The 14,355-nt window shown below is 47.4% G+C and overlaps 1 protein-coding gene across 5 annotated transcripts; it reads left to right on the top strand.

Annotated features, from left to right (window-relative positions):
• The first annotated feature begins 2 nt into the window (after window positions 1-2).
• Mief1 (mitochondrial elongation factor 1) lies at window positions 3-12,533 on the top strand. 5 transcript variants are annotated; one of them, XM_026405927.2, is made up of 5 exons: window positions 3-89; window positions 5,233-5,383; window positions 7,111-7,288; window positions 7,494-7,756; window positions 8,355-12,533. In XM_026405927.2, the coding sequence occupies exons 2-5, from the start codon at window positions 5,240-5,242 to the stop codon at window positions 9,159-9,161; spliced, it is 1,392 nt and encodes a 463-aa protein (XP_026261712.2). In that variant the 5' UTR covers window positions 3-89; window positions 5,233-5,239; the 3' UTR covers window positions 9,162-12,533. The 5 variants fall into 5 exon arrangements, with proteins under 5 accessions (XP_026261712.2, XP_026261713.2, XP_026261714.1 ...); XM_026405928.2 differs by lacking the exon at window positions 5,233-5,383; XM_026405929.2 differs by lacking the exons at window positions 5,233-5,383; window positions 7,111-7,288.
• Window positions 12,534-14,355: the final 1,822 nt, after the last annotated feature.

Below are 14,355 nucleotides of genomic sequence, written 5' to 3'. Positions count from 1 at the left end.
AATTTCAAGGGAAAGAGGACAAAGGTGCCTTCTGTAGACATTCCTGCTCTCTTCCAGCCCCTCCTCACAGATGCATTAAGACTCCTCAGGTAGGTCCTTGTTCCTGTAGGTTTCTTTCTTTTTTTTTTTTTCTTTTTCTTTTTTTTTTTTCTAATATGGGGGACCAGGAAAGGAAGAACCTTTCCTTTGTGACCAGAGCCCGCCCTTTGATCCTTTGAAATCAGAGGAGGAAATGGACAAGTTAATAGAAGTGGGTTCTCTTATTGAGAAAAACAGGACCTGAGTTTCAAGTCCCACCAGAACCATTTTATCACAACTTTATTTCATAGAACACTTTATATATAAAAATGTTAGGAAAGACGTTGGTTAATACCATTTGAGTTCAGCTTCAAGCTCACCTGTTCTTCAGTTAGATTCAGGTATACTGTGGGTCAGATCATGCTCTGGAAGATAGCTGTTCTGTTACAAGACAATTTATAAAGCAAGCATAGCATACAGACTGCAGAGTTCAAAGATTGAGATTTAAATATATATTTTTTAGTTGTATATAGACACAATATCTTTATTTATTTATCTTTATGTGGTGTTGAGGATCGAACCCAGTGCCTCACACATGCCAGGCAAGTGCTCTACCACTGAGCCACAACCCCAGCCCCAAAGATTGAGATTTAAATCCTGGCACTGCTGCTAATGGCTATGAGGCTTAGGGCATGTCACTAAACTGTTCTAGGCCTTCATTTCCTTATTTGGAAAGTGCAAATAATAGTACCTCCCTCTTTAGGTTCCATGAGAATTGAATGAGTGTGCACACAGCACTGGGGATGCTATTGTGAGGGGTGTGCTAGCTGTCTTTAGCTCTCCCAGTGTTATTAAGAAGTCCCACTGCAGTATAGTGATCATATTTAATTCAGCAGCCTTTCCGGAAGGCCTTGTATAGCCCTGGCATTCTGGTGGGCTCTGGGGAGAGAGATTAATGATACTGCCCATCAAGGAACTCACTCTAAGGAGATCGGTGGGAAGTAATTCTAATGTAAGCAGCTCTATCCTTGAGGGTTGTAGGAAGAGTTGTGGAGACAATGAAAGCACAGCTCTACCTTGGGCTGTGTGGTGGGAGGGGATCCCAGGTGGCTATAGAAAAGAGGACATTTGTCTACGGCCATACCACCCTGAACGCGCCCGATCTCGTCTGATCTCGGAAGTTAAGCAGGGTCGGGCCTGGTTAGTACTTGGATGGGAGAAAAGAGGACATTTGAGGTGTACCTCATATGAGAAATAGAAACTCATCAGACAGGGGGACGAGAATAAGCAGGTGCCTGGACATGGGAACTGCATTTCGTAATGGCTAGAAACATCTGTAAGGCACGTGGCTGGAGTTGAGGCTGGGCCAGATCTGGAAGAACATTGTTAAGGACTGTGGTGGGACCATCACAGCTTTGTAAGAATGCAGTGACATTTGTGTCTTGGAGCATGCCAGGGTGATGTGGAGAGTAAACTGGTGAGAGAAAACAGAGGCACTGAATCTGGCCAGATGGATTAAAGGGCTAAGGTTGTGGTGGATGGTTAAATATAAATACAGCATGTACAACTAGGGCAGCGCAATCAGTTGGCTGAGGCAGGAGGAGACAGAATGAAGGGTAGCTGTGGTCTAAGGCTTATCAGTTGGGTAGAAGGTGCTGTTTTGGGTAGAGATGGAAATCAGGAGGAGGAGCCTTATGTAATGACTTTTGGTTCTCATTAGCCATGTACATTGATTGGCAGAACTGCCTTTGGTAATACAAGGTCAGGGGTGGATGATGCCCCTGGGAGCCTGCTTGCACAGGGAGGGGTAGTGGATATGGAAGGGAAATAGCAAATTATTAAAGCCTCTTTGTTCCTATTCTGTTTTGACTCTGAGCTACACTATATCTTGCTATCACAACCCACTCAAAAAAAAAAAAAAAAAAACAACTTCAGGTTAAGAGGGGTTCCCTATGGTTCATTTATACAATGGATATTCACTATGTTAAAAATTGTACCCTAAGTCTGGGCGCCGTGGTTCATGCATGTGATCCCAGCAGCTTGGGAGGCTGGGGCAGGAGGATCATGAGTTCAAAGCCAGCCTCAGCAAAAGCAAGGTGCTAAGCAACTCAGTAAGACCCTGTCTCTAAATAAAATATAAAAAAGGGATGGGAGTGTGGCTCAGTGGCTGAGTGCCCCCCCCCCCCAAAAAAAAAAAAAAAGATTGCATCCTAAGGACACAGCAGTGAATGCACCAGAATGTTCCCAAGAAAGCTGGTGGTCTAGTAGGTAATAGAAGAGATGTGAATAAGGTGGAGTTTGGAAACTGTTTGGGTCTCCCATAGATTAGTTCTCCCTAGCAGCATAAGCCCTAGGTTCAAATCCTGGCTGCACAACTTATTGGTGTGGTATGTTACCATGGGCCAGTTATTTAGCATCTGCCTCATTTTTTTCATCTTTAAATTGGAGTTAACAGTATTACTGACCTCATAGGATTGTTGCTGTGAAGAATTAATGTGTGTAAAGTGCCCAGCACAAGGGCTCTCTTTCCTACCCATCACAAAGCATCATGAGGGACACTCTAGGAAAACACAGATCAACAAGACAAAAGCATAATAGATTAATCAAAGTTTTATATGTGCACAGGAGCCTTCATAATGAAGGCCCAAAGACCCAGATTAAATTACCCATTGTTATGCTTAGGTTCTTGGAAGTGTGAATAGCTGTGCAGAAAAATGACTGGACAGAAATTATGATTTACAGTGATGGATGGAGAGGGGAAGCCCAGCAAGGCTGCCTGGCCTTGTTACCTTTGGCTCCTCAGCTGTAGCATCTCCTCCTGTGGCTCCTTTATGGAATGGGAGGGGGCGTGTCTTAGGACTGTAGTCAAAAGAAGGTCAGAGAATGTTATTGCAAAAAGATGGGGGAAAGATGGAGTAATATTTTTAGGCTTTAATGCTGGCTTTTGGGTTCTGGTTTCCATGACTTGCCATAGAGAATGAGGGGTGAGAGACAGGAGGGTGGGGAAAGGTTAGAGGGACTTTGTTCCTGAGGCTTTCACTTTGGCTGTCAGGAGCCTCCACACTTGCTATTAGCTCTTCTCATGTACATGCCAGATATATTTATAAAAAAGCCTATGACTTTCAAGTAAACTAAGTTGGAAAGTTCATAGCTCGACCTTTCAAGCTAGAATGCTGCAAGACCCATCGTCCTTACTATCTTGAGTGATGAGTGTTTCTTTACCCATTTTTGTGTCTAGGGAAACAAGTAAAACTTGTCCAAAATGTTGGCATACCTAGTCCTGGCCAGAGTCAGAATCAGCTCAGAGTTCCTTTTTTTTTTTGGCGGGCAGGGGCGGGTACCAGGATTGAACTCGGGGACACTCAACCACTGAGCCACAAGCCAACCCTATTTTGTATTTTATTTAGAGACAGGGTCTGAGTTGCTTAGTGCTTTGTTTTTGCTGAGGCCGGCTTTAAACTCATGATCCTCCTGCCTCAGCCTCTCAAGCTGCTGGGATTACCGGCGTGTGCTACCATGCCTGGCTTCTTTTTTTGTTTCTTAAACTATTTAAGCATTTAAGTATATACTTCAATAGTATTAAGCTTATGCACATTGTTGTGGAACAGATCGCCAGAACTTTTTTCATCTAGCAAATCAAACTAAACCTATTAAACCACACTGGTCCTTTATTGCCCTAAGGAACCAGGCCCCACCTCCTTGGAAGGTGGAGTTCCTCTCAGCTAGTGGGCTGCAGGATGTGCCACGGAGAGCAGTTTCACCAAGCAGGTTGAATTAAGTTAGAATAAGGATGGCATCTCCTTGTAGGAGCTTGTGAATGCTCTTTCTCCTCCAGGTTACCCGATCTATGATGTCACCTGGTCCTTGGATGGGGTGGGGGCATTGCATTAGGGCAGGAGAGTCTTTAACAAGCCTGCTGTACTTAATAGTTTCAATCTGAAGCCCAGGATAGTTTCAGCATGAGTTTTAGGGGCCAGTGTAGCTCCACCTGAAAAGGTGCAGATTGCCTTAGAGGACAGGTGGGACTGTCGAGTGCTTCCTGGAAACTGACCTTGTGCCCTGTAGATGGGAATCTTAAATAACTTAATGACAGCCCTCATTTGTGGAACATGTTTACAGTTTATAAAATGTTCACAGACAGCATTGCAACAGAGTTTTTTCCTCACTGCAGCCTGTGATTTGGGGCCATGTGGGGATCATTTTCCCCTTTTCATAGCTGAGGGGTTAAGTAACCATTTGCGGTCACCCAGCTAATTAGTCAGGGCTCTAGGCAAACTCTCAGTCTCACGATTTCCTACTGTAAAGCCCATGTTTTTGTTAGAATACCATGCAATTGCTGGAATGAGTATAGTCAGAAGTATTTCTTTTTTGAGGGGCACAGAAGGATAGGCAGGGGCATGAGATGTGACACTAGTAATATCCTGTTGTTACAGGGTATTGAGAAATGTGATCTGATATTGGAAGATACCACATGGTACACAATTTCATTTTTCCGGGTATTTCCTGAAATATAGGTCACAGGCAGTGGGAGAGAGCAGCAGGCTGGGAGCAGGAGTCAGGTATGGCCCACAAGGCCCTCCTTTACTAGGGAAAGGCTCAGGGCTACTTTAATCAGGATGATTCCAAGATGTAGCCCGGGAGCAAGTGTGTACTTGCCTTGCTTGAGCACCAGGCAGGAGGCCTCTTCTGGTTTGTGTCATGTACACTTTGTAGGTGACTGTGTTTTGAGTTCACAGGACATTTGAGCAGATGGCTGATTGGTTGGTTTAGTTTTCTAGTCTACAGCTGAGACTAGAGTGTTGTGTTTTTTTTCTCGGCATTACCTGAGCTTTGGTAGTCCCACTGTGTACTTTCCCCAAGAAACAAGCATTTGTCAAGTAGCAGCATTCACAAAGTGAAAGAGATCACTTTCTCTCACATGGACTTGTAGTTGTGTTTCTATGTACAGGGTGTTTGGTCACTTTTGTGTTCATAACAAGGACTGACAGTGAACTTCATGCTCTCTGATTGCAGATCACGGGGCGGTTTACCCACAGTAAACATGGTCAGTTTCCCCTCCCTTGTATCCAGTTATATCATAAGATCTGGTGCCTTTCTTTAGGCCCTAGGCTTGAGTGCTAGAGGCAAGACCTGACCTTGACAGGAGAGGGGGCGCAAGGCGCATGGTTCCTGAGGTCCCAGGTGGTGATAGCTGTGTTCTTTGTTCATTCGCAGGTGAGCAATGGCAGGCGCTGGTGAGCGCAAAGGCAAGAAGGATGACAATGGCATTGGCACAGCCATTGATTTTGTGCTCTCCAATGCCCGGCTGGTGCTGGGGGTGGGTGGAGCAGCCATGCTGGGCATCGCCACACTGGCGGTTAAGCGGGTAAGTGCACACAGCCAGGGCCAGGGGTGGGAGGCAGTAAGGCAGCCTCACAGAGTAGAGCTCAGTAGAAACAAGACTTTGATACTGCCGGTCTAACTTGGTGTTGGAATCAGATATCTGAGGCCTTGAGTCTGTTTCCAGGACTCTGCCCTAAAGAAATGATTGGAAATACAAATAAATGTATCCTGGCAAGTAAAAAATTGCAAATAACTGAAGTGTCCTTTAAAATAGTGGCACTACACCAATTGCATACTTCTATTTCCCTTGCCTACTTTTTTGTTTTTAAACACTCATCTCTACCTGTGTACTTTATATTTAGCTTGTTTGTTATGTCTTGCCTATATCTCTCTGGGAGACTAGAAACTGATGAGGGCAGGGATTTGGGCCTCTTTGGCTTGATGGTTTATTCTTGGCACCTAGAAAAATGCCCAGCATGCAGTAGCCTCCCGATAAAGTCAGCTCTCTTTATCTGTGGGTTCCACATCCACAGACACAACCAGCCACAGATCGAAAATATTTAAAATGTGTCTGGGGGGCCAGGGATGTGGCTTAGTGGTAGAGTGCTTGCCTTGCATGTGTGAGGCCCTGGTTTTGATCACTGCAAAAAAAAAAAAAAGTGTACTGAACTTGTAGAGACTTTTTTCCTTGTTATTATTCCCTAAACAATACTGTTTAAGAATATAGCATTACCATTACATTAGATATTATAAAAAATCTGCAGATGACTTAAAGTACATAGGTTAAATGCAGTGTATTGTGCCCTCAGAGGAACTTGAGCATCAGAAGGTTTTAGAAACCTTAGGGTGTTCCCCTGGAATACCAAGGGATGATTTTTTTTTGTTGTTGTTCTAGGGATTAAACCCAAGGGCACTTTACTACTAATCTATATCCCCAGTCCTTTTCATTTTAATTTTTTAAAATATATATATTTTTAAATTTTTGATGGATTTTTATTTTTTTACTTATATATGATGCTGAGAATTGAACCCAGTACCTCACACATGCCAGGCAGGTACTCTACACTGAGCCAAAACCCCAGCCCTTATTTTAATTTTTGGAGACAGGGTTTTGCCAAGTTGCTGAGGGTCTTGCTAAATTGCTGAGGCTGACCTTGAACCTGTGATTTTCCTCCCTCAGCCTCCTAAGTAGCTGGGATTACAGGTGTCCACTACTGTGCTTGGCACTATTTGTTAAATAAATGAATCATTGTTCAAAATCATGGTGTATTCATAATATATGAATGTATAGTCAGAAAATGTGGAAGCATCCTAGTCATATGAGGAAATGATCAAAATGATAAATGAAAAAATTCCATTTCAAAAGTACACATAAGTACATATACGTGTGGTGGTACATGCTTGTAATCCCAGCAACTTGGGAGGCTGAGGTAGGAGGATTTAAGTTTGAGACCAATCTTAGCAATTTAGCTAGACCCTGTCTTAAAATAGAAAATAAAAAGGGCTGGGGATGTAGTTGATTGGTGGAGTGCCCCTGGGTTCAATTCCCCAGTACGACACCACTGGAAAAAAACAAAGTAGTGGAGGCTGGGGATGTGGCTTGGTGGTAGAGTGCTTCCCTAGCATGTGCTAGGTTCTGAGTTCAATCCTGAGCATAGGTAAAAGAAGTAATTGGCACTTACTAGGGCCAAACTTCTGGGGAGCAGGGGATTGGAAGGAAATAGAGAAGGAAAGGCAGGTATATGTCCTGGGCCCTCTGTGCCATTTCAGATGTATGACCGGGCAATCAGTGCCCCAACCAGTCCCACCCGCCTGAGTCATTCAGGGAAAAGGAGCTGGGAAGAACCAAACTGGATGGGCTCCCCCCGACTGCTGAACAAGGACATGAAGACAGGCCTGAGCCGGTCCCTACAGACCCTTCCCACAGACTCTTTGGCCTTTGACACAGGTGAGAGGGGATGTTACCCTGCTGGAACTGCCTCTGGACTTGATCACTACTCCTTCGTTGCACAGATTTCTTGAGCACACTTGTGCCGGGCACCGTGCAGGTACTTGTCCTTTGTGCCCAGCCCTTCTCCTTTCTGGGGCTGAGGCAGCTGTGGACTGAGCAAGCATGGGAAGAGCTCATGTGCCTCTCTCTCTTGCCTTGGCAGATACATTCTGCCCGCCCCGGCCCAAGCCATTGGCCCGGAAGGGCCAGGTAGACTTGAAGAAGTCACGACTCCGCATGTCCCTGCAGGAGAAACTTCTTACTTACTACCGGAACCGGGCAGCCATCCCTGCTGGAGAGCAGGCTCGGGCCAAGCAAGCTGCCGTGGACATATGTGCTGAGCTCCGGAGCTTCCTACGGGCCAAGTTGCCTGACATGCCACTTCGGGACATGTATTTGAGTGGCAGCCTCTATGACGACCTGCAGGTAACATGGTGGTTCTCACAAAGGGTGGGGCTGGGCTCTGACCAGAAGCTTCTCAGTAGTGTCATCAGTCTAGAAAGTCCTGGGCTGACCAGGCAGACTGAGGTTCTGCTGTGAACCTGCTCCTGGGCAGCTTTGGTTTTGCTCACGTCATCTTTAACCTTCTCATTTTTAGTCATATTCACAATTTTGAAGAAAGTGTAAGAAAACTGCTCCTTCCTATATTCTTGTTCCCATCTCTCCTTTCCGGTTTCCTCACGACATGGATTGCTTTGGTGACATGAAAGAATTCTTGGCTTCTGTTCTTTTTTTTTTTTTTTTTTTTTAAAGAGAGAGTGAGAGAGGAGAGAGAGAGAGAGAGAATTTTTTTAATATTTATTTTTTAGTTCTCGGCGGACGCAACATCTTTGTTGGTATGTGGTGCTGAGGATCGAACCCGGGCCGCACGCATGCCAGGCGAGCGCGCTACCGCTGAGCCACATCTCCAGCCCTTGGCTTCTGTTCTTGTTGGGGAATGCAAGATGGTGGCGCCTGTGTGTGGGGAAGCATGTCCCTTGAGCAGAGTAAACCCCTCAAAACCTTTTTAATTTTGCTCTGGCAGGTGGTGACAGCCGACCACATCCAACTCATTGTGCCCCTTGTGCTGGAGCAGAACCTGTGGTCATGCATCCCTGGTGAGGACACGATCATGAACGTCCCTGGCTTCTTCCTGGTTCGTCGTGAGAATCCAGAGTACTTTCCTCGTGGTAGCAGTTACTGGGACCGCTGTGTTGTCGGGGGCTATCTCTCCCCAAAGACAGTAGCAGACACTTTTGAGAAGGTTGTGGCTGGCTCTATTAACTGGCCGGCCATCGGGTCCCTCTTGGACTATGTGATCCGGCCAGCTCCACCTCCAGAGGCCCTGACACTTGAAGTGCAGTATGAGCGGGACAAACATCTTGTCATTGACTTCCTGCCATCAGTGACCCTTGGTGACACTGTCTTGGTGGCCAGACCACACCGGCTAGCCCAGTATGACAACCTGTGGCGGCTGAGCCTGCGTCCTGCTGAGACAGCGCGTCTGCGGGCTTTGGACCAGGCTGATTCAGGCTGCCGATCGCTGTGCCTCAAGATACTCAAGGCCATATGCAAGTCCACTCCAGCTCTGGGCCCCCTCACTGCCAGCCAGCTAACCAATGTCATCCTCCACCTGGCCCAGGAGGAGGCTGACTGGTCTCCAGATATGCTAGCTGACCGTTTCCTGCAGGCTCTGAGGGGACTCATCAGCTACTTAGAGGCAGGAGTCCTGCCCAGTGCCCTAAACCCCAAGGTGAACTTATTTGCAGAGCTCACCCCTGGAGAAATAGACGAATTGGGATATACTCTCTATTGCTCATTGTCTGAGCCGGAAGTGCTGCTGCAGACGTAGGGCAGTGAAGGCCAGAGCAGGTGTTGGGCGGTCAGGCACTGGAGTCTCCGATAGAAACAGCTGGCTACATGGCTGGTGCCTCACAGGGTCCCTAGGTGCCTCCTGTCTTGCTGGCCATCTTCCTGGTCACTTCATGCTGATTAGAATGACATCTCTTCGATCTCCTATTTTCTCACCCAACCCTTTTTATTTTTGTTACCAAACACTGTGCTCCCTACTCCCTGCCTTGCTCCAGGCTGATTTTTTTCTGGAATGAATTGAGAAGGTGCAGTGCTGGCCTGAGTTGTTGAGACCACTGGGTGTTTTGCATTTTGGCCCAGGTTTCCTTTTGCCTCTTCCTGTTCAGTGTCTTTTCTATCTTTTCCTCTTGTTCATGCCTTGTTTTGCTCTTGTCCTTGGAGCATATCTGCCTAATCAAGGTGTTGCCTTTTAGTTGAATATCACAGAAGAGCTGTGACTGCATATTTGCAAGCTGAACTCTGCAGAGTGAGTGCTGAGACAGTATTTAGGGTTTCTGGGGCTGAGGCTGGTGGAAAGGAGCCAGCTTTTAACCCTGGTTCCTGGAAAACAAATCCACCCTCCCCGTCCCCTCAACTTGAATCCTTAAGTGCTGATAGCATCTCTCCTGGGAACACAGTTGTCAACCCACACAGGATAAACTGGATGCAGAGTTATTTGGAGATTGTATTTCTTAGTGAACCATCAGCAAGACCACAGGATTGGGGGTGGGAGAGACGGGTTCAGAGGGTCTGGTGGAGGGCCTGCATGCCCACTGTCTCTCCGTGAGCCAGACAAGGGAGGCATGGGGCAGCGAGGGCAGCACCTCCCGTGGGTGCTGGCTTCGTCTCTTTCCTTCTCTGTTGCCAACAGAACAAGGCCTTGTAGGAACACAGCCTCAGCAGTAGAGGCTCAGTGTCAGCTGGAAAACTCAGTCCCAGTTGGGGCCTGGTGCCTGTGTGTGGCCCCCCCCCAGTGGGCCCTGCCTTTCTAGGAGGCTGCCTTAGAGTAAAGACAGGCCCAGCAGCCAGTCCTCCTTCCTGCAGTGTCTGCCACAGCAGTGGGAGAGGAGTGTTTGCTAAGCGTTCCTGGCATCTCCAGAGGCCGAGGGGCAAGCGAACATGCACAGCCCTCTTTTCCTGGTCTTGCCTTTCACTTGACAGCTGGGCAGATGGGTGCTAGCCAGGGAGAGAGGACCCGGAAGAAATTGCAGAAGAGGGAGGCGGGCACTCCCCACACTCCTTCCTGTTTCCTGCTGCTAAAATTGCTCTACTTATGGCAATGGATGTATATCCAGAGGGCAGGGGGGAGTGGTTAATACTCATCAGTGTGTCTTCCTGATTTGTGTTTTTTTTCCCTGTTGGAAGCAAGAGGCTGGCAGCAGTTCTCTTTCTTTTCTGCCTATTCAGTATTTTGTTCTCCCATCAAGTCTTATTTTATGAATTCTTTACTACCTCTCCATCAGTGGGATTCTGGGAAGCTGTCTCAGCCCTTTCCTGACAGTGACATGATTCTTTAAATAGCACTGACACCTCGGCATCCCAGAGTTTAGGGCAGAGATAGGTGTCGTCCCTTTTTTGTCAGATTCGGAGGTTAGAACTAGGGTAGCCTGGCTGTTTGGTCTCTGCCTCTTCTCTGGTACATACACAAGGAGTCCTTGTGGGAGTCCAGTTGTTTCTGAAAAGGCAAGAACCTTGACAGAGCCGAGCGTCTGGTTGTCCATCAGAAGCAAAGGGGAGTTTAAAACCTCTGTGTGCCTGCGTACTATCTGGGTGACTGATGTGGAGGGGATGGAGTGCAACCTGACATTGAGAGCTCGGATGACCCATCTAGAGCCCAGTAGAGGGGAGGGTTGATAGCTACAGAAGCAGATTATTATTTGTTGAGATAAAGGATTTGGTTTCCAAAGTAAATTTTATAAATATTATAAAACTTTAAAAATTCCCAAGTTGCCATCTCTGACTAAATTCTATATAAAACATTGGGAAGAACTCAAAAATAAGAAAAAAAAAAGGCTTTAAAAGACCCTCAAGATTTCAGAGTCCCAAATTATCAAAGCCAAGCATACCTGAATCTAGGTGAGGAAATGAGTTTATTTCCTCTTTTTCAGGGCAACTCTGACTTAATAACTATGCTTCACAAAACCATAACTTCATTTTAGAATTGAGCCTCTTACTAGTCCTGAGAAGCCTTGGTCCTGTGGGTCTGCTGACTGGGCTGGCTGTCCTCTTGCTGCCATTTTCCTCACAATAAAATGTGGATCATGACCAAGTGCTCTGGGCTGCTTGGATGGAAGAGGGCAAAATTCTGCCTTTTTAAAAAACTCTTTGGGGAAAGATGAAGTAGCTGTCCCCATTACTCTGCCTCTCTGTTCAGCGTCTCCCACTTTTGCCATGAAGGAACAGCATCTGCTTTTCCTCCTCCCTCTGGAGATCCTGTTGGCACCATCTAGATTAGCAAATCATATACTCAGCTTGATGCCTAAAATGTACTCATTGTTATCCCGAACACCTAAAAACTCCATGTTTATTTTGGTTTGTCCCTGTTTTGCCTCTTCCTAAAAAATGAGTTCTGGATAGCAGTATTTTTCTTTTTATACTTGGTTTTGACTTTTTAAAACTAAAGGAAAGAAATGGTGAAGGCCACGTTTGGAAAAGCTATGTTGAGGTGGTCTCTTGGCAGCTGGGTCTCGGAGTGATTATCTACCTGTTCACATTCCGGATGAGCTGATTTTGCTTCCTTGTTTTCTACTCAAGCTCAAATGGTTTAGAGGAAGCATCAGCTTCAAGATCAAGGGCCCTGGAGAGGCTCTGAAGGGGTTTCTGTAGGGAGGCATAACCTTGTGTCCAGAGCCCTCGGCCACGCATGGTATGCTTTCACTGGGTTAGAACATTAACTCTCAAAAGAGTTGCCAGAACTCTGCCCTTTTGCCTTAAGTTTAAGGTGAGGGAGAATGGCAAGAGACATTTTAGGACTAGAGCTAATTCCTGCCACAGGATGTAGCCTTTTTATAAATTATTTATTAAAGAGTGGCCAAAATTCCAGAAATGTGGGTTCTGTGGTCAGCTGCATACAGGGTGTTGTTTACCTTTTCCTTTTGATCACCTCATTAAGTTCTTGGTCCTTGAGGTCAAGTCTACAACTTAACTTCCAGTCACTTGCCTGCCCTTCAGTGGTGGCTGATGTGTTAGTTCATAGACTGGAGTCCACCACCAGTCTCTGTGTCCTGTCTTGGCTAGGACTATATAGGAGCAGCTTAGCCCTGAGACCCAGAGAATCGTTATCCTTTTTTTCTCCTTGAGGGAGGAAATTTAACTGGGGAACACAATGTCCTTCCACAGCATGGGAAGAAGAAAATAAAAATCTTTCCAACAACTTTGACTTTTGTGTGTGATACAGAATGTTTTACTATGGGAGTGCTGGGTCTGCGTTTTTCAGTCAGAAACTGACATGTTTCACCTGAGTCTCTTTAATGGCACGGGTGGGACAAGGTACCACCAGACTCATTTTTCTATGGCCTTGGCAGTGTCAAAACTGGGGAAGTGTCACTTTTTAAAATTCTCAACCACTTGAAAGGTCCTCAGACGCCTCAAAAGTCTGTAGAGCAAAAGGAGGACACTCCTCCCAGGGGGCCTGAATTATTCCTTTGAAAGACATGAATAATGGCTCAGGATTCTTACTGTCTTTCACTGAAAGACAACTTCTGTATGTCTCATGGTACCCCATAGGGAAAGGAAAACCACACTTACCCAGCATCCAGGATGCCTTGGATCGCGTTCTAGTGTCGGTTTCATGTAACTATAAACAGGAGTCCTCTGCGGAAGTAGGTGATGGCATGGGATTGGGAGGTCAGGGCCTGAAACCTGAGTTCTAATAATAGTAACAATAGCAACTATTTATTGGCCACTATGTAGGAGGCAGCCTGCTAAGTGCTTTATGTATATGGTCTCACTCCATTCCTAGGACGAGGAGGCTCAATCGATGAGAAAACAGGTATGTCACTTTGTCAAATGTCCCAGCTAATAAATGACAGAGCCAGCATTTGTAGAAATGATATTTGTATGGCAGACGCAAGTGGAGGGGAAGGTTTCTACCTTCAGGGGAACGGACTGTGGAGGGAGGTTTCTCGGCACTCCGGCCTCCCGCGGGTGGGGGCGCGGGCCCTGCCCACTAGGACCACAGTTTCTAACCATCACCCCGCCCCCAGCCAAACGACCCTGAGCAGGCTTCGCTTCACAAGGCCATTGGGAGGGCTTGTAGGGAAGCTGTCCGTGCCTGGCAGTTAATCAGAACTCCCCTAGGGCGACACCAGTCGCATGAAACCTGCTCTTGGGGGAATCGAGTCTGCACGAGCCGAAGTCCTCATACTTTTATTTTCGAATGGGCAACGTGAACATAGAATATGGAGACGACACGCATCCTTCCGGACTCGGGCTCAGAGAAGGGACGCAGAGCTGGCCCTTGAGTGAAGGTGGGTAGGGCTCGGGTGACCGCCCAATGAGGCCCCACCAGGAGCGCCGTCCCAGTCCCCGATTTCTGCTGCGGTCCTCGAGCCTACCTGGGGCGGCCTGGCCAGCCGCTCGCTGTCGGCTCCACTGGAAAATAAAGTCTTGGGCCAGGTGACTTTCAGTGACCTTTCCGGGTCGGAAGCAGCTCAACCGTCCGGAAGGGAGCGAGCGCCCTGGTGGGTGGGAGGGGGGACTTGGGCTGTCATTTGGCTAATTCCGAGTAGGAAGGACCCCCAGCCAGGCCCGGCTGCCACTGTTTGCGGCGTCCCGGGTAAAGCTGCCTGCTAGCGGAAGCCGGCCCGTTTGTGACCGCTCGGCAAGGGGCCGGGCTGAGGGAGCCACTGAAGCCCCAGGGTCTCAAACAAGAACAGAGGTGACCGCCCTGCGAGGGGCTCCTACCCACCCGGATCTTGGGCTTGCTGAACAGCCCGCCCACTTCAGGCCTGGAGCCAATAGGAACTCAAAATAGACATGATTCACCACGCATGGGCCAATCGGCTCGACGCGCGCTTCCCATCAGCATCTCGCGCGATAACCAGGCGGCTAGGTCTTCTAAAAAAAGCTTCCCTGGCAAGAAAAACTTCTCTCCCCGCCCTTTCAGCTAACACCGGAAGCGAGGCGTGTCTGAGAGATCCCTCCGCGACCCGCGGCTGCCGAGGGAAGGACATGACTCCTACGTTGTAGGGCTC

Source organism: Urocitellus parryii, chromosome 5 (assembly GCF_045843805.1).
Source record: "Urocitellus parryii isolate mUroPar1 chromosome 5, mUroPar1.hap1, whole genome shotgun sequence".
Lineage (NCBI taxonomy): Eukaryota > Metazoa > Chordata > Mammalia > Rodentia > Sciuridae > Urocitellus > Urocitellus parryii.
This window is presented reverse-complemented; position numbering and strand designations above follow the sequence as displayed.